This window comes from Leptonotus elevatus, chromosome 21, assembly GCF_054856555.1.
Source record: "Leptonotus elevatus isolate MCC_2025b chromosome 21, RoL_Lele_1.0, whole genome shotgun sequence".
Taxonomy (NCBI): Eukaryota; Metazoa; Chordata; class Actinopteri; order Syngnathiformes; family Syngnathidae; genus Leptonotus; species Leptonotus elevatus.
In genome coordinates, this window is record NC_141259.1 from 6,188,817 (window position 1) to 6,207,279 (window position 18,463).

Genomic DNA, 18,463 nt, shown 5'->3' on the forward strand with positions numbered 1-18,463 from the left:
CGCATGTCATGCAAGCCAGCAAGTAATCGTCACTGAAGAGGCGATCTTAGTTTGGCGACGTTTTGACGTGTCAGTGTACGCTGACTAGAGACAGAAGTTCCGATTGGGAAATTTCAGGCCAGGACTTTAAAAACAGGCGACAAATATTCGGATATTAGTGTTGGCGCTACAGAAGTCATGCTGCGTTTTAGCAGGTCGAAATGCAGTGGAAAAGAAATTTCAGCGGCCTCGCCTTTAGCTTCTTTTTTATTGTGTCGTATTTCACAAATAAGGTGAGTGCCTCACAACAAAAACACGTTTTTAGAAGAACTTTTTACTTTTTTATATTAGATCGAAATTAGATCATAAACGGTTTGTCTGTTTTGAGTTACATTCAGTTTAGTTGACTTTGTCGTTCATGGGTTTTCAACGGGTTGATTAAAATGAGGCAGTTTCTACTTCCTCGTACACATCTACCTACTGTACCTGTACCTGTACCCATTGTCAAGTCGAGTTGGGGCTTTATTTTTTTCATTTTTTTCCCAAGAATAGTACAGCATATAAACATTTCTTGTATATGGTTGTAGATAAATATCTCAAGATTACATTAAATTAGTATAATTAATTATGTGTCCCCATCTGATATTTACATTGGATATCGGCATTAAAAAAAACATTTAAAAAACTATCAGATTATATCGTTCTACATCCAAAATATCAATAATTATTTTTTCATATCAGTAATTATTATTATTATTATTAATAATATTATTTCAAATGCAGTACATACTCATGTTTGAGGTTGAATTTATGTAAACCAACCATTTGGAATAAATGGGTCTTTTCTCATACCTACTGTTGCTGACTAATCTTTGTTTGAATAGTATCACTTGATCAAGTCTCTTTTATTATAATTATTTGTTTGACCATGTACTGACTTGCGATGGCATGGGTCTCGTTTTCAGTTTGTCTTGTCTGTAATGAACTTCACCTATCCAACCTTATTTCAAGGGTGAGTATCGTATATTTAATGGTCTTAATGTAAAATCCAAGTTTTATAGTATAAAAAGTGCTAATGACTTCTTTCCATGTCTCTTATCAAAGATGGCAGACATTTATCGGGTCACTCCTGCTGCTGCTTTCTGGCAAGCTGGGATGGGTGGAAATGAGCCGCATCTCCAGGTACACAACCTTCTAGTCATTCAACTCCATCCACTTTAGATGGCCATCATGTTTGATCCATTTCAATACTGCCTTTCAGATCAGCCGCCTTCGCCTGGTTTCCAGGCTCCCTCCTGTTTGTAGGGAACATTTATGCAGGCTCAAGAGCGCTATCACGTCTCGTGAGTCACATTTTGGGTTTTTCGCTGCGGCTGCTAATGCACGGTACGTAATTTCATGGATTTAATAACGCCGCATTCTTTCCCCTTACAGGAGATTCCTTTCTTCTTCACTCTACAGAACTCCTCTCATGTTGTTAGTTACGTCATCACGAAGGCTGTTCATAGAAAGGTGAGAAGAGTATGTGCTGTAGTTAAATACGACTTGTACTTTTATGGAAAACAAGTCTAACCTACTTCTTAAAGATACCGTATGGCCTTGTTTTTTTTGCTCCAGGGCTTCTGCTGCAATTAAGTGTAATTTAGTGTCAAACCAAATTGTGGTTGAGGAATACAGGGGACGTTCAGAACTCAAACGATTCCGCTATAGAGAAGGCTTTAATATTAATGTAGTGTGGATTCTTATTTTGAAAATATTATACTGTAGAGTGTAGAATATAGAACAAGATTAAATATATTCTGCTCATTTTGGGTTGTTGTTTTTTGGCCTTCCAAAACTCATTGACATCATTCATATTGTGAATGTCATTTTTCTCTCTAATCACAGAAAATCGAGTGGCTGAAATTTATCAGGTGTGTGATTTATTTTGTATTTTTTCCCCCCCTTTCATTTATTGTACTGAAAATGAAATGTGGGGTCAGGAGCTATTTTTCTACATGAAAATAACAACCCTATCTGCTTGTTCCTCTGCTAGTGTATGTCTCATGCTAATTTCAGCAATCAACCTCCCTGCTTATGATCCCCAGGTTACTATTTTCTTGTTTGCGTACCGCATTTATGATTATTTGTCACTTAATTGACGAGATTGTCTTATTTTGTAGTTTGACTTCACCGGTTACATGTGGGCCATCGCTCATCTGGTTTGTGTTGGTAAGTCTTTAATTTAATGTTTTCATGCATCACTTTTTGTGCAAAATGTGACATCACTTTTAATGTTTATTTTATTTGGAATTTCAGGGGCTTACAGGGTGTTTCAAGTTCACTACAAATCCAGTAATTTGAGGTGAGGATGAGCATATTTGATTGAACTACAAGCAATATTCAAATTCTAATGTTATTTTTCTTGCAACATTTGTGGTGTAGCGACATTGAGCAGCAATGTGTTAACTACCTGTTCAGGTAAGAACAAACCGTTCCGAATAATGATATAATAATTTTGAGACTAAACAGAGATTTTTTGTAATAGCGTTCTGCTTCTGGCAATGGCAGCTCACCCATCAGGTGAGAACGATTTTTGTCGTCTTATGTTTTACAGTGGCAATTTGAAATGCTAGTTTGCCCTCTGACCTTCGTTCCTCAACAGGTGACCTCACAAGTGCCTTGGAGTTTCCCTCACTTCAGTCCTACTCCTTCCACGGGGGCTGCTGTGCAAGGTGATTGAATCGAACCCACCATTTTCAGCCAAGATGTAATAAGGAAGGAAGGATATGAGAGAGAGAGAGAGAGAGAGAGAGAGAGAGAGAGAGAGAGAGAGAGAGAGAGAGAGAGAGAGAGAGAGAGAGAGAGAGAGAGAGAGAGAGAGAGAGAGAGAGAGAGAGAGATATGACTGTATTCATCGTTTGGATTGTCATTTCAGTGCCTTGCTGGGCTTTTTGCTGCTTTTGGCCACAGTCAAACTAAAAAGTGGACTGTCCCTCCAACACGGTGCAATGTGGATTTTTATGTCCAAGGTAAATACAAAAATACAACAATTTGTGAATCAAGTATTTACTTGCACTAAGAGACAAATGTTATACACAAAATAGTTTTGCAAAAATAATAAATATTATTTATATTAGGTTACTGCCATGTTCCTGTCACCTCTTATTTTCTATATGGACATGAACACCCCATCTATAATTTGGTAAGTTTAGAGAAATCCTTTTAATGGATGTTTAAAAAAAACCCACTATTGCAGTGATTCCCAACCTTTACTGAGCCAAGATGCCTGCATACTGTATTTTACAGAGAAAAATATCACAAACCTCTAAATACAAATTTCATAAAGCGTATAATCTTGTCCCTGTTCACTCAAATAGTCTATGAATGGAAACAGCCAAATACGCCTTTATCATTTGTCTGAGAGTCACGATATGTCATTAGTCAGACAGTTGAACAAAGATATACTGTATTTGTAACAAACAATTTTTGAACAAATTGAGTAAATTGGAGCATTTCCGCAATTTCATGGCACGCTGGTTGGGAATCACTTTTTTAAATGTTGAAGCTTTTTTTCTTTAATACTACTTTCATGTCATTTATTGTTGTGGTTGCAGTATGGCAGTCAGTCATGTGAGCGAAGCTTTGCTGGTATATTTTGAGAGAGAAACGTAATATCAGCACTTCTGGATGGACCAAAAACCTGCACTTCCTAAACAAATGTTCTTCATATATTCTATATTTTAATACTTGCACTTCCTTATTGTTGCTTTAATAAGCCAGACCAAATAAAATATTTGTTTACATACTGAATTGTCTCATTTCTACCCTTATTTTAGAGGTATGTGATGAAAGAAAACCATGTTATCAATAACTACACCCAAAATAAAAGTGTGAGGCCGAAAGGGAAAAAAAATTAAATCAGCAGTCACAACATTTCACTTTTTTTTTTTTTTAATTCAACCAAAGTAATAATTACTGTGCTTTTTTTTTTTTCAATGTTACACAAACAATAGCCCTTATACCAAAAACAAGATCACAAAAAATAAATACAAAATATACAGCGTACCTAAACAAACAAACAAAATTAAGCAGAGGAGAGTTTTATTATTGTTGCAATTTTGACACATTACTTGTTTAGTGCCTCGCTCTCCTGCTGGCTACTCTTTGGGGAGAAGAGAGCAGTGAAAGGCTGTTTCCTCCTTAAACGAGATTGCGGGATCTTCTCCATTCTTATATAACCTATACAAGCAGACAGCAGGGTCCCTTTTTCACATTTGGACATTTTCATCAGCATAGAAGAAAGCAGCCCGATACCTCTTTCGATACACGTCTGTGTCGAAGGGAATCCGACTTCCCAGAAGTTTTCCGGCGTGCTGGGAGGGATGAAGCGATGGCGGTGCCGAGAGCATTCGGACAATTTCTTCTCTTTCTCCTCCTCTGGGAGATGTGTGTAATACTGCGAGAGGGAGAGTCAAACACGCAGCAAGCTGATAATGTGAAAGAATACGCTAAATCCTGTGTCGACAACACGCAACAAAAGACTCACAACTTCACATTCTTTGCAGGTGGTGCCTTTCAGTTTTCTTCTCTCGTCTTTCTTGCGAACCACTGCCACGTGCGCAAATGTCGGGTGCCTAATCCAGAGGCAAACTTTTCATCAGTGTATGCTGTCAGCCACATATGTTTAATCCATAACATTTGGATGATGGCAGATAAGATCTATAATCACTGATAAACATCTTAGAAAATCTCAATGTCTTGGTCATTTAGCATGAAACAAAAATAGCTCACATAATTTTGCGCACTCGTGGAGAGTTTTCTGGAGCCTCTTGTTCTAATTGGAGAGATGGGAAAGAAGCATGAAGTGATACAAATATATTATGAGCTACACTTGTATTGATTGTGACTATAACTGCAATGATGAACACACAGATTCATTAAAATAATAAAAAGTTTTCTTCTCTCATTGTATTATTAACGTATACTGTATGTACCATCTTCCTCCTCCTCCTCACAAAGATGACTGGCAACATGTGAGCAGTTGTAAGATATGTACTCCTCATTGGCGGTGGTGTCAAACATTCGATCCAAGCTGTCGTTCGCCTTGTCACCAATTCCTTAGTAAGAAAACCAAAAGTCATTCTTCAGTGTCTGGCTTTGACAAAATGTCAAACAGGCCAGGAACGGGATTGGAGTCACCTGACACACTGTTTTCATCCGGATCTTTTTCGCCTCCACCTTGAAGTAAGCTGTGACTGACCCAAGTGCAGTCGCTATCAAGTAGTTCTTCACATTGCTGTTCTTTGTGCTTTGGAAACACAGAAGCAAGTCTTAAAAGATCATTATTAACTCATTCACTGCCATAAATTCATTTAAAAAAAAGATTAAGAATTAGGGGCAAAAGGCGATTAATTAAAAAAAAAAGAAGTAATTAATCACATGACTTCACTAGTTAACTCAGGATTAATCACAAATTTTATATGTTCTAAATGTACACAAAAAAAATTCTAGGTTTTCATACTCTTGTTAACAAAAGTGGAAAAAATGTGAAACTAATAGAAATGGTTCAAATGAATTTTTGACGTTTATAGCCGTCAACGGCAGTGAATGAATAAAAAAAAAAAAAGAACAAATATATTTTTTTAATCCGGGCCATAAGGCGATTCAAGTTTTTAATTGTAATTAATTGCATGACTTCACTAGTTAACTCGCGATTAATCACAAATTTTATGTACAAAACAATCTAAATTTTCAATGAAAGTGAGAAAAAAAAAGTAAACTAATAGTAAAAATGAATTTTTGACATTTATAGCTGTCAATGGCAGTGAGTGAGTTAAAATTTGTGAAATCATTTACAATATTTTACATGTAATCCCAGAAACACACATACTGCTATAATAATAATAAAGTACAGTACAGAGGATAGGGAGTGAACTCCCAGAATATACACGATAGGGTGACGTGGGCCTCATAGCATGTCCTGGAAGTTTTTTTGAGCGTTTATGGTTGATGCAGATTCGCGGTAGTTATGAAATAAATGACGCGATTGACGACGGCGCGGGAGGAATTCGAATCAGTGTAACGAGTCGACAGTAACATACTGTTAAGAAATATATTTGTTGACAATGAGGATGTTGAAAATTTTAACAGCTTTGTAACGGAATGGACGACGAATAATTACCCCAATCCCGAGGTTATTACAACTGCGCTCCAATGTTGAAGGTAAATATAGATAGATAGATAGATAATAATAATAATAAAGGTTTGTGTGAACGCCACACGTATAAGCTCTAAAATGTTTTGGAGCTCCAGGAGCTGAGATATCAGTTATTTTTAATATTGTTGAATTTCCAGGAAAACTTCAGGTTTTCGAGGCATGTATAGCCAGGCACTTTAGGCCTTAATGGGTTAATGTAAATTAAAAAATAAAATAGATTGTGTTCAATTGGAGAAAAAAAATGGTGCTTTTATTCACCCAAATGAGATTTAATTTTAATACCGCAATATTTTTGGTCACAGTTATCATTCAGTCAAAATCTAATATTAAAAAAAAAGTAAGTTTTAGTCTTTTTGTCAAAGTTGCTCATTGAGTGGAATTACACGTAAGCCAAGATTCCCAACAAGAGAATTCTGACACTGAGGGCCCAGATGTTCCGGAGGCTAACCCGGTTTACTGCAGCGAATAGGTCATGCGACTGTACTGTACCTCATCTGCTCCACGCTCACTGTCATACATGGAGAGGGCGAGCGCAGGGTCAATACTCCACATGTTCTCCACTCGGTTATTCCTCTCTACTGAAAGAACAGAAATTGTATGATCCCCTTTACAATGAAATGATTGTGAGGATGCTCAGTGCTAATAGCAAGCTTACCATCCTCTGGATGAGCTGGTTTGTGTGGAGCATTCTGGACCTGAAGGAGGTTTCGTCTGTGGTGCACTTGTTCTTTAAGTCTCATGTTTGGCTTCTTGAATGCTGGACTTCCACAGTCAACAATGTGGGTTTGAACCTGTCAAGAGATTTTTTTAAATCAGATTGAAATCCTATCTATCTTGCAATCTAATGAAAATACTATGCAAACCTTGCGGGTTTGTTTCATTGCCTCCACTTGGGCATCCAATTTCTTCCCATTTACATGCTCGCACGTTTTGCCCTGCTCAAGCCCCTTTGGTTCACCAGCTTCCTTTATTGTTTTTTCTTTGCCAAGAGAGTCAGTATCAGTCATCTTTTCACCACGAGGGAGAAGAGATGGGGACTTTTTTGTGGTCGAGTCCGGACTGTGTTTGGGTGTGGACGGCGCGGGGGTAGGATGCGGCCTTCCACAAGAGGACACAAATTTTGAAAGTAAAGGTTGTTAAAATAATGCTTAATTTATTCTCTTCTTGTTTGGTATAATAGGATTTTATGGTCCTTACCTTAGACGAACATCAGACAACTGGGGCGATTTTGAGCTGTATCGCTTTCCTGCAGCTGTGGTTTTCTGAGAAGAGAAAATATAAAATCAGAGGAAGATTCGAGTCAAAGAAATGGATTTGAATGCATACTATGAAGGCTGGGGCATAAACAACCTACCATATGACATGTGTTGACAAGTTCAAGGCCACATGTTTCTGCTATGACTCCTCCATTCTCCTCCTCGCCTGATAATAGACAGACACCAATTTTAATATAAATCCACAAATCAAAATTAGCAGGCAAACCTTTTGACAACAGTTCCTTGGGAGCAACTAATATCCAACGCATTAAATTAACCTTTCTTTTTATTATGGCTGCACCTAATGAAAATGTAAAAAAATAAAAAATAAAAAAATGCTTTTCCCAAAGCAAGTTCCCATTTTGTGTCCTTTAACCTATTTAGGCCTAAAGTGCCTGGCAAAACATGCCTCTCAAACCTAAGGGTGACTTTTCAGCCACCCCCGAAAACCTTTTCCTGGAAATTCAACAATATTAAAAATGATTGATATCTCAGCTCCTAAAGCAGATAAAAAAACATTATATATATATATATATATAATTATTTGTATTTTTTTTTTTTAATGTCGCATCTGCGGGTGTATAACTCCAAATATATTTTCCTTCAACACTGGAGCGCAGTTGTAATAACCTCGAGTGGTAATTATGCGTCGTCCATTCAGTTACAATTTTCAAACATATTTCTTAACAATATGTCACTGTGGACTCATTACACTGATTTGAATTCCTCCCGCGCCACGTCACCCTTTCGTGTATATTCTGATTCATTTAATCGGCTAAGAGACCAAGATTTAAAAGGGAGAAGCGCAGTCACGCGCTCCTGGCCTTAATGGGTTAACTTATAAGATTTGAATTGGAATGCCAGCAGATTGTTTAGAAGGCTAGGAACAAAATCATATAAAAAGTTGCTACAAGTATAAACAGTTAATAATAAATAAAAAAATCATAAAAAGGTATTGTCATCTCAGAAATAATTTCATTACTCTATCTTACGAAAATACTACTTCAAATCTTACCTAAGATCTGGTGCGTTTCCATTTCACATGTGTTAGGAACAAGCACTTGTGTTCTTTTAGCGATTTTTGTAGCATCACTTGCTTTATCTAAAAAGAAGCACACAAATTACAAGACATCACCTTAATTTTACTACAGTCGTTTCTGGACTATATTTTTTACTTGCATTCGACCTTGCGGCTAATACAAAGGTGCGGCTTATCCATCAGATCACAAGGGGGCGCACTATAAAGGAAGCGCTAGCGCATCAGGCAGAGCAAACCAAACCAAGTGAGCCCAAATACAGTAGGAGAGACAGCACGAGAGCGAGACAATTTGCGCCCTCCTTATGGAAAAGAAAGTAGCAAGAACATTAAAACACCTGCAGCTTTATAGTCGGGTGCGGCTTAAATGTGTAACAAACTCTAGTATTCCCCAAATTTAGCTAGCGCGGCTTATAGTCAGGTACGCCTTATAGTCCAGAAATTACAGTACTTCTCTTATTCAGAGTAAATAAAAACATTAAAAAAGACATTTTCAAGAGACCTTTGAAGAGTGATCTGTTGAACTTGTGTGAGGGCCCCTCTGCATAGTGAACATGTTTGCTGTCGTCCTTGTATTTGCGTTTCTTCAATTTGTTGGCTGCAGGAAGTGAGCTAGCCAGGACTGGGGAGTCTGGGATGATGCCATCTTCATGTTCTTGGGAAAGGGCCACCTGCAGTTCGGAGCTAATAATAACAACAACAATATCACACTTACAGTGCTCAACGAGAGAATTAAAAGTTGGAGTTGACAACAAAAACACCCTTCACTAAACAAACAAAAGCAGAACATAAAACTAAATGATTAAAAGCCTAAGAAACCTGGCCGAGACGCACTTACCAGGTCTTTAATATTTTCAGCCCACTGTGCAGTTTGTGGTTTTCATTCTCCAGGCACTTTATTTGATACTCTGTTGATTGGGGGGGGGGGGGGGGTAGCATTGTCAACTATGAGATGAGACAGTTGTTGACATTGCTCTAAACAAATATTTTTTATTCTGTTTGGTGAAAAGAAAAATCTGTTTTTGTATTGACATGATTTATTGCATTAGCAAAATATGGTTCCTCCGACATAAACCAAGAACGAGTAAGAAGATATACACACATACAGTATATACTAGGGGTGTGCCCCCCCAATTATTTTTTTTGTATGATTCAGAATCGATTTTAAATGTCCCAAAATCTATTTTATTTAAATTATTGTATACGGTCTTCCTTTTGTTTGTGTGTGCCTTTATTGTGAGCGCTGTTCATGTTGTACTCGCTTTGGCCACATAGGGGCAGTGTGATTCCACACGGTCTGATACACTGTTAAGTTGTAGCCACATTAGAGAGTAGAAGGAAAAAGTCACGATGAAGTTATTCCAATAAAAGTTAAAAAAAAATTTGCAGCGTGGAGCCGTTCTTTTGAATGATAAAAGTGCCCCGAGTAGCGCACTAATTAACATTCACGAGTCAGACTGGAGTAGATCATTATGATTCCTTGAACATCTATAAATTGAAGCAAAAATCATTGTCAATCAAATAATTTTGAATCAAAAATCTTTCTTAACGAAAATCGATTCGGAATCGAATCGCACACCCACAAATTAGAATCGAATCGAATCGTGAGACATTCAAAGATCCCCCACCTCTAGTATATACACGGTACAAACACTCACTCAGTTTGTCGATGGCCCGCTCACTATGATCTTGGCAATTTTGCAATTTTCCTTCAAAGACTGCACATTGATCACATTCTTTTGTTCGCAGCCTGAAAGCAGTATAAAAGGTCACAGTAAGTGACATTTCTGCATGTATTCTTCTCTACTTTTTAAATTTCATCCTGACAAAAAGCATACATAGTGTTAACATTTGAGGCGTAGGCTTCCTTACAACAGGACAATTAAAGTTAGCGGCCTTTGGAGTTACCTGTCCTCCAAGAGACAATTGGCATCCTGGAGACTTTTGGTTTGCTCTTTCAGTTCTTGGTTATGACTATAAAACTGCTGAAGTCTCTCTGCATCACTGTGAGGAACAACACAGTCAGTTGGACTTGGTTAAATCTAAATTAAAATGAAATAATATCACCTTAATGTGGAAAATAGAGCAGCTTCATAAGTTAGTTCTTTAAAGTTAGGGTAAAATGGGTAAAATACTATACTCACAGACGGCGTTCTCTTTTCAACTTGCACACTTTTTCCTCAAGTTCTAAAAGCAGAAACATACGCATGTAGTCTAAAACCAAAAACATGAAAACTACAATGGCCATCATCCATTTCATTTCAGTTCTAAAGTACAATCTCACAATACATCTCTATTAAGTCCAGAACCAAGATTATTATTTTTGTTTTACATTGCAAAGAACTGTGTGTTTACCTTCAAGTTCTTTTTGGTGGCATTCCCTTAGTTGTATCCATAAAGTGTTAAAGGGGTCAACTGGTTTGGGTGTACCTGCAGGGCTGCTCATCCTCAGTTCACTGCAAGCTCAGACAACATCAGTCCTGTGTGCCAAAAATCTTTTCGACTCAGTGGCAGCATATAATACTTGATTGTCAGTGTCATTTTTGGGTGTGAAGTAACAAAGTACAACATTCATTATTGTACCTTTATACTTTGCGATAGCTGTACTTTACTTGAGTGTTTGTTTTCCTGATGAGCATTGTGCCCAATATTTCAAAACAGATTCATCTGTACTTTATATTCCTTATTTAGCTGGTTAATTTTATTTAACCTCCACAGATGATCGGACGACATAATTTAAAAGTACAACAGTGATATTGACCGAGATCTTGGGGTCTCATGAGGCGAAAAACAACAACAATCAGGCTGCTTTAACAATAATGTAACAGATTGAGAGAAGAAAAATGTTCCCCAGTCATAAAGAGAATTGTCTCCTTCAAGAATGATGTGTGGAAAAAAATAGTTTTAATTGGGAACCTCACTGTCATATTTTCCCGACTGACAGGGCGACACACGTAACATGGCTTGAGCATCTCCTACCTTTGTCGTCCTGTTTACAATAATAACAAGCAAGACACGACACTGTAAACCAATTACGAGAACGCCAAAGTTGCTGTACGCTAATACTTACGCTAAGGAAATGAAGAAGGTGGTGGTTGCAGTGAACTCAGCATTTCAAACGTATGAAAATGCTCAGGATAGGAATGTTGCTAGTGAAAAGAAGTTCCAAATTCGCGCGTTTAAATGCATGCCGGGGAAATTGTCGCTCTTCTTCTTTTGCTTTATGTTTAACAGCAAACTGTAACAGCGCACTACCGCCACCTATGAGTCTGCAATGGTACTGTTTTGCATTACAATAGCCTGGTTCACATCAGATTAAAAATATTTTCATAGCTTTTGACATTGTTCTATGTTCCTTTACATCGCAATACTTTTGCTTTTATAATTGCATGCATGCATTTCAATAAATTGTAATATTTCCCACACATTTGATATCATGTAATTCAGATTTGTATCCACATTTTTTAAATTCCTTCAGCTATTTTCCTTCATATAATTCTCCATCAATTTCACTATCCTGACTTCCTCCTCTTTTTAATCTTCATCATTTTTTTTAGGACAAAACAGCACAATGCAATGCTAGATGTCATTGGAAATTTAAACCAAACATTTGATACAAGTAGACACATTTACAATGTGCAGCAAAATATGTTGTCATCAAGGACTGTACAATGGCAAACAAGTTTATTCTTATATTCCTTTTTATTTTTGCTCTTTTCTTTAGAATACAAAACAAGAACCAAAATAAAAATAACATACAAAACAGATTATTGAACTCAGGTGACATCGTAAAGCAAGTCGGGACAGTGGTTTCGAGGAGTCAGCTGATGCTACAACTGTAAGCAATGTCAAAAACAGCTCAGATTTACTTAGTGCTTTTTTTTAATCAGTAGTGCTATTCACGAAGGATAGTAACAGGTCTCTTCAACTTTAGTCGTTAGCAGTGTAGTGTTTAGTACACTCAAGAACAAAATAAATGAGACACTTCAATGACCTGTATGACACCATTTTTTTTTTTATAGTCTCCAATTTAAAACACACAGGCGCACACGCAATGGTTCCTGCGAGTTGACTCTATAAATGGCGGTCCTGGATTCAAGAAATCAATTATTTTCCCACTAACAATATTACCCAAAAGAGCTTCAAGCACAAACCACAAAGCTGCTTCAGCCTGATCGTTAAGTCAGAAATCTTCTCATTTGGATATTTCACGGACTTTGACAACTTTAAACGATCAAGTCGGAACGGCACTCGTCCACAGCCATGAAGTGCCGCTCTTTTCTTAAAATACGCTAACGGTAAAACACAATGCATGTACTGCATCACCAAAAGAAATCAAATCATAATCAACAAGCTCCACTTAAACACAAAGTTGTATATAATAGAACAGTTGGTTCTGCGTATGATGGTGCTGTATTACTATTTGTTTATTTTTTTGCATGAACACTTTTCACCTTTTTTTTTTCACATTTAAAATGGGGTGAATGGCATTGGAGATTTATTACTTTTAACGTCCTTTGGATGTGTTCCTTTTGAAGGAGTTTGCATCGGTCACAGCAGGTCGATTGAGCTAGCATTACTTGACATATCAACATACAGAGCATGCGTTCAACATCAGACGTGTCTCCAAATCAGGGGTGGAGGGGGGGGGGGGACTACTCCAAACTCCAATTTCACCACAAGCTAGTTAAAAACTCTAAAATTTGCATGACAGCCTGCATAAGTAATTGCACGGAGGCTGAGGCCGTTGGATGTGAGATATGCAACAGGCTTGTAGGGGTGCGGCGGCGTGGAATGAAGCCTAATTCCATTACGACGTGGGGATGGACGCCTCCTACCCCCTCCCTATCCTAATGGACCTAATATGGTTTCAGATTCACATTATACTGGAAGAAGACAAACTGGTTGCAGATGCTGGCAGAGTTGGTCCACCACCGCTAGCAAAAAACACTGGAGTGGAGTGTGAATGCATATCTACCACCTCACCTGCAGACACACACACACGCGCATGCAGAGAGTGAAAAAAACGTGACATTCGTCGTGGCAACGCTATTCATGCGTCATGACTCACTCTGCGTCGACTTCACCACTGAGGGGGCACGTAGCTGTAGCTGTGCGTGCCGGCGGGTCGGTATGTGGGCATGGTGACGGTGTGCGGCGCCAGAGCGGCGGGCGCTGGTGACTGAGTCGACAGCAAGGTTCCTGACGCGAAGAGTGAACACAATTGACATCTTTGTGAATTCTAAAAGCAGCTATGCGAAATACAACACTAAAAATATCCCAAATGACATGTTATTCCCTTAGTAATGAATTTAGTTATTAAGATGTTTTATTCGTTTTTGTGGAAGTCAACTCAAATATTTACTTTACAATAACCAAACTCGAAACATGGAATTCTGATTAATATTTTGTGGAATAAGAGTTAAGCAGCAAAATCCAACTGCTTTCCATGTCAGAGGCGGCGGCCATTTTGCCACCGACTGATAGTGACACACTGATCTGTATATACTACTGGATAGCTGATAGGCCAAGACTTTTGAAGCCGCCATATTACTCGTTTCTTGGCATACGATCGTATACATTTACAGTATCAAAATTGGAGAACATTTGAGACCGTACTTAGTAGAAACGGCATGATTTATGTTTTACATTATGTTAAACATAAACAAGAGGTCTTTAGACATTTTACAACTTGCCTTAAATACATGTATAAATTATATTCTTAATGATGTTTAGAGGAGGAAACTTGTATATTTTTTAAATCAAGGAATTATAACTAATTCAACAAACGATGCCTCTGCCAAATCTATTATTGGGATCAAAGAGCTGTATGTCTAATCCGTACGTATGCGTATAGTTTATACAGTAGTCTGCTCACAAGATGGGAGGAGTAAGATGGCAGCCCTGTGGCTTCAACGGCTTGCACACGCGTGTATGGTCTATCGACTAACTAGAAATATATACAGATCAGTGTAGTGACATCATAGTTGCTCAGGGCTCAACTAACGACCAATCACAGCCAAGCTTTAGAAAGCAGGTGAGCCGTGATTGGTTGTTACCTGAGCCCTGAGCAACTGTTATGTCACTTTCAAATCGACAGCATGTGGCAAAATGGCCGCCCCGAGATGGATTAAAAACAGGTGGATTTTGCTGCTTATTATTCCATAAAGGCAATATTAACTCATTCACTGCCATTGACGTCTATAAACGTAAAAAATAATAATTTAAACTATTTTTATTAGTTTAAAAAATTGTTCCCACTTTTGTTAACAAGAGTATGAAAACCTAGAATTTTTTTTAATGGTTTTTTTTTTTTTTTTTTTAATGAAATGATTATTAAAAATTAGGGCTGTCAGGCGATTACTTTTTTTAAAATTGTAATTAAACGCATGACTTCAATAGTTAACTCACGATTAATCACACATTTTCTATCTGTTCTAAAATGTACAATACATTTTTTTTAGGTTTTCATACTCTTGTTAACAAAAGTGGGAAAAAATGTTAAACAAATAGAAATACTTCAAATAATTTTTTTACGTCTATAGCCGTTAATGGCAGTGAATGAGTTAATCAAAATGCTGTGTTTAGACAAGTGGAGTTTAGAATAAATCTTTGCGTTGACTTCACATTTAAATGGATTTTTACAAGATAAACATGATATTATACAGTGTTCCCTCGCTATAATGAGGTTCACTTTCATGGCATGCTTTTTTTTCTTTTTCTTTTTCTTTTTACAGTGAGTGTACCTTTTTTTCATGAAGGTTTTCACATTGTGAGTGTTTAAACAAAAGAGAAATGTGAGAAAATTCAAATGTTTCTATGAGAAAACTGTATAAAGTGTGCAGTGAGGGGTTTACAGCCTTAAAACATTTGTAATGTAAAATATAAAAGCTGACTACTTTGCAAATTTTACTTATTGCAGGTATTTTTGGGAACATAACCCCAGCAATACGACGGAACACTGCACAGTACATTAAAATATAAATTAGCTAGGTTCGATACCAGTACTAGCACCCAACTCTTGAGTAGCCACAGATACCACTAGTACTTTTGATACAGAAAATTTCCCCAAAAATTAAACAATGACAATAATTTTGAAAAAAGTCCTATATATCCCAATATAGCATTTTCCTTCAAATTTAATGAAATTAATGGCAACTATCTAGTCTTCTAATTTATAGTTCCTGATTGTAAAGCGGTCACAAGAGGGCGGCCGATACGCTACCTTGAAATAAGTATTGATCCAATACAATACCTTTTATCGGTATTTGCCCATCCCTAAAAGTTACCCACCAGCTGACATGGCCATCGTGGTGCCGGCCACCATGCCCATGGCAACCCCATTGTTGCGGGGAGGAGGGATGGATGGGGCATACATGGCCGCGGGCATCCCGTTGGGCTGGACCACCGTTGTGTGATGGATCACGTGAGGTGGTGCCGCGTACAGTGGCTGTGTGAAGTAAGCACCTTGCTGTTGTGAAGGAATCAGCGCCTGCATCACCAAGCAGAATGTTTTAAGAGATAGGGATTTCTGTGTTTTATAAACTCGGCAAGACCACAAAGTACTACATACCTGTGCGTAAGGGTTATGTTGAGGGTAGGTGCTCCTGACTGGGTATACAGCAGCTTGGTATGGGTTCGGGGAAGAGGAGTATGGTGGGACAGTCCCAGTATTGGGGGAACAGGACATTTTAAATGGAGCACCGGGGGCGTAACCTGGATTACAGAAGAGAAAACAACATACGCTCTGATAGATAGATAGATGGATAACTAGCTAGTTACTAATAGATAGATAGATAGATAGATAGATAGATAGATAGATAGCTACTAATAGCTAGCTAGCTAGATAGCCACTAATAGCCAGCTAGCTAGCTAATAGCCAGCTAGCTAGATACTAATAGCTAGCAAGCTAGCTACTAATAGCTAGCAAGCTAGCTAGCTAGATACTAATAGCTAGATACTGATAGCTAGCTAGATACTAATAGCTAGATACTGATAGCTAGCTAGCTATAGATCTATAGCTAGATACCTATAGATCTATATAGCTAGCTAGATGCCTATAGATCTATATAGCTATAGATCTATAGCTAGCTAGATACCTATAGATAGCTAGATATAGATAGAGATAGAGAGAGAGAGAGAGAGAGAGAGAGAGAGAGAGAGAGAGAGAGAGAGAGATATAGATAGAGATATAGATAGATACCACTCGAGAAGGCTGGATTTGCTCCTTGGTACACATTTGGAGTGTATGCTGGGGCAGCTGCGGCGTAACCGACAGGGAAGCCAGCTATGATGACCAACAATAAATAACATTAAATAATTGCATAATGTCATTATTTACAACATTTGATTAAATTACCCACCTGGGTAGCCTATACCCTTGGAATTGGTGAAGGGGACCCCTGTTGGTGCAGGGCTGTACACTGGATTCATTATGGCCACCAAATTCTGCAATAAAACAAAATAAAAAAATTCACTAATATATATATATATATATATATATATATATATATATATATATATGCGCACACAGGTATGTGTACATTTTTTACATTCTGGATTTTCCTGATATGTTTTATCATCACAATTTATAACGACAGGGAACTTCCAATGCATCAGAATATCAGAGGGTTCTCAATGTTAAAAATAAATAAAAGACGGTTGTTGATAGTCACATTAATGGAAGAGCTAACGTTAGTGAGCATCAATATAACTAATATGTCAAGTGTGCCCCCTAACGGTGGCCGTTGCGCATTGCACAACGGCTGAGGCGATGACGGCGACCGGGGCTCAAAATGACTACACACACGTTACGCAGTTGTGGAAATCAAAATGTGCACTCTCGTTGTCCGTGGAAATAAAGCGGCAGAATGCGACGTTGTGTGTCAAATATCAAATGTTTTTTTCTTAAACCGAACACGCATTTTACACGCAGTTTGTAGCAATAAATAAACTGAGGAGAGCGAATACGATTAAAATGATAAGTTGATTGCCGGCGGGCTGTTGGCAAATTTGACTTCAAAGACTATTACAAATTACACTTTGATGTACGTTAGTGGCGTTATTAGAATCGTTGCTGGCTGTGCTCCCTGCCGACGTGAAGATGCTGTGGAGGAATTTTGGCAAGGTGTGCGAAGGTGAAACCCATCGACGCTTTGTTATCATTAGCTAGCTTTAACGCGTGAGCCGAACTAGCGGTTCAACCTCAATTCGCCAAATGAGCTTTGCACTGACAACATAAAACCTGCGCACTGTGTTATTTTGCAGGTAATCGGCATGCAAATCACCTGTCTTGACCTTGCAAAAACAACAACCACCCCTGGAGTGAGTGCACAGTAGCCAGAAGGAGGCAGTTTACCGCCAGGCCGCAGCACAGGAGGCAGCCAGCCGGACAGCTGCGTTCTGCACCACTGCTTGTCCCAACATGGCACACAACACAACGCTAACCACAAAATGCTCAAATCAACTACAATAACTTACTAGTAGATGTTATTGCCGTCTGCAAATACGCTTATTTGAATCCCGATGGCAAATAAAATGAAGCAGGCTGGTGTTTTGCTCCCAGATGCTGAACTCTTTTAAGTGCCTCGCGTCACTTCCGTATAGTGTCACGTGATTAGGGGTGATAACGTCTTCTGATGAGGACGACGATGATGATGATTATTATTATTATTATTATTGTTATTATTTATTAAACTGCAACCTAAAGACAACGCAACATTTGGTTAACATTTTAACAAAGAACAATATGAAGAAGAAAAAAATAATAGTAGGCCTACTTCCAGTTATTCACAGGACAGCTTGCAAATTAATTCCGGATTTGTTTCAGAATTCGGTGTTTATGAAATTTTTGTGTCCTTTTATTCTTAATATATATATATATATTATAAATTATTTTCTATACATATGTTCATGAAACATGACGGCATTGTGATAAATATGATTATTGTTTTAGTTATTCTAATCTTTCACATAAATTGTACTTAAAAAAAA

General features: G+C 37.9%; 3 protein-coding genes across 5 annotated transcripts; 1 reads left to right on the forward strand and 2 right to left on the reverse strand.

The window, feature by feature from the left end:
• The first annotated feature begins 58 nt into the window (after window positions 1-58).
• slc35d4 (solute carrier family 35 member D4) lies at window positions 59-3,771 on the forward strand. Its single transcript, XM_086066258.1, has 15 exons — window positions 59-272; window positions 945-991; window positions 1,084-1,161; window positions 1,241-1,322; window positions 1,414-1,491; window positions 1,867-1,892; window positions 2,015-2,066; window positions 2,142-2,190; window positions 2,278-2,323; window positions 2,404-2,439; window positions 2,507-2,541; window positions 2,624-2,693; window positions 2,897-2,990; window positions 3,099-3,163; window positions 3,576-3,771. The coding sequence occupies exons 1-15, from the start codon at window positions 201-203 to the stop codon at window positions 3,631-3,633; spliced, it is 888 nt and encodes a 295-aa protein (XP_085922384.1). The 5' UTR covers window positions 59-200; the 3' UTR covers window positions 3,634-3,771.
• A 123-nt stretch (window positions 3,772-3,894) lies between these two features.
• rbbp8 (retinoblastoma binding protein 8) lies at window positions 3,895-11,685 on the reverse strand. Of its 2 annotated transcripts, none has more exons than XM_086066215.1 (19): window positions 11,541-11,685; window positions 10,826-10,950; window positions 10,615-10,657; window positions 10,379-10,474; window positions 10,129-10,220; window positions 9,309-9,378; window positions 8,973-9,154; window positions 8,450-8,536; window positions 7,533-7,600; window positions 7,376-7,440; window positions 7,042-7,276; window positions 6,834-6,969; window positions 6,668-6,753; window positions 5,161-5,269; window positions 4,956-5,078; window positions 4,753-4,795; window positions 4,508-4,595; window positions 4,276-4,417; window positions 3,895-4,200 (listed from the first exon to the last, which is right to left on the reverse strand). In XM_086066215.1, the coding sequence occupies exons 2-19, from the start codon at window positions 10,914-10,916 to the stop codon at window positions 4,088-4,090; spliced, it is 1,869 nt and encodes a 622-aa protein (XP_085922341.1). In that variant the 5' UTR covers window positions 10,917-10,950; window positions 11,541-11,685; the 3' UTR covers window positions 3,895-4,087. The 2 variants fall into 2 exon arrangements, with proteins under 2 accessions (XP_085922341.1, XP_085922340.1); XM_086066214.1 differs by having other exon boundaries at window positions 6,668-6,756.
• A 468-nt stretch (window positions 11,686-12,153) lies between these two features.
• Window positions 12,154-18,089, reverse strand: fam168b (family with sequence similarity 168 member B). Of its 2 annotated transcripts, none has more exons than XM_086066620.1 (7): window positions 17,951-18,089; window positions 16,834-16,918; window positions 16,674-16,757; window positions 16,044-16,186; window positions 15,764-15,962; window positions 13,542-13,672; window positions 12,154-13,456 (listed from the first exon to the last, which is right to left on the reverse strand). In XM_086066620.1, the coding sequence occupies exons 2-6, from the start codon at window positions 16,901-16,903 to the stop codon at window positions 13,554-13,556; spliced, it is 615 nt and encodes a 204-aa protein (XP_085922746.1). In that variant the 5' UTR covers window positions 16,904-16,918; window positions 17,951-18,089; the 3' UTR covers window positions 12,154-13,456; window positions 13,542-13,553. The 2 variants fall into 2 exon arrangements, with proteins under 2 accessions (XP_085922746.1, XP_085922747.1); XM_086066621.1 differs by lacking the exon at window positions 17,951-18,089 and adding an exon at window positions 17,758-17,871.
• Between the last annotated feature and the right edge of the window lie 374 nt (window positions 18,090-18,463).

What these genes read in the sequence shown, in the direction of transcription:
- fam168b (XM_086066620.1), bottom strand. Translation starts at nt 16,903, where the DNA reads ATGAATCCAGTGTACAGCCCTGCACCAACAGGGGTCCCCTTCACCAAT. An exon ending in CAAGGGTATAGGCTACCCAG is followed by an intron (nt 16,758 to 16,833) that starts GTGGGTAATTTA and finishes TGGTCATCATAG; the next exon opens with CTGGCTTCCCTGTCGGTTAC. An exon ending in CACGATGGCCATGTCAGCTG is followed by an intron (nt 13,673 to 15,763) that starts GTGGGTAACTTT and finishes TCTTCGCGTCAG; the next exon opens with GAACCTTGCTGTCGACTCAG.
- rbbp8 (XM_086066214.1), bottom strand. Translation starts at nt 10,916, where the DNA reads ATGAGCAGCCCTGCAGGTACACCCAAACCAGTTGACCCCTTTAACACT. An exon ending in TTGAAAAGAGAACGCCGTCT is followed by an intron (nt 10,475 to 10,614) that starts GTGAGTATAGTA and finishes TGTTCCTCACAG; the next exon opens with TGATGCAGAGAGACTTCAGC. An exon ending in CAATGAAACAAACCCGCAAG is followed by an intron (nt 6,970 to 7,041) that starts GTTTGCATAGTA and finishes ATCTCTTGACAG; the next exon opens with GTTCAAACCCACATTGTTGA.
- slc35d4 (XM_086066258.1), top strand. Translation starts at nt 201, where the DNA reads ATGCAGTGGAAAAGAAATTTCAGCGGCCTCGCCTTTAGCTTCTTTTTT. An exon ending in CGAAGGCTGTTCATAGAAAG is followed by an intron (nt 1,492 to 1,866) that starts GTGAGAAGAGTA and finishes CTCTAATCACAG; the next exon opens with AAAATCGAGTGGCTGAAATT. An exon ending in TACAAATCCAGTAATTTGAG is followed by an intron (nt 2,324 to 2,403) that starts GTGAGGATGAGC and finishes TTTGTGGTGTAG; the next exon opens with CGACATTGAGCAGCAATGTG.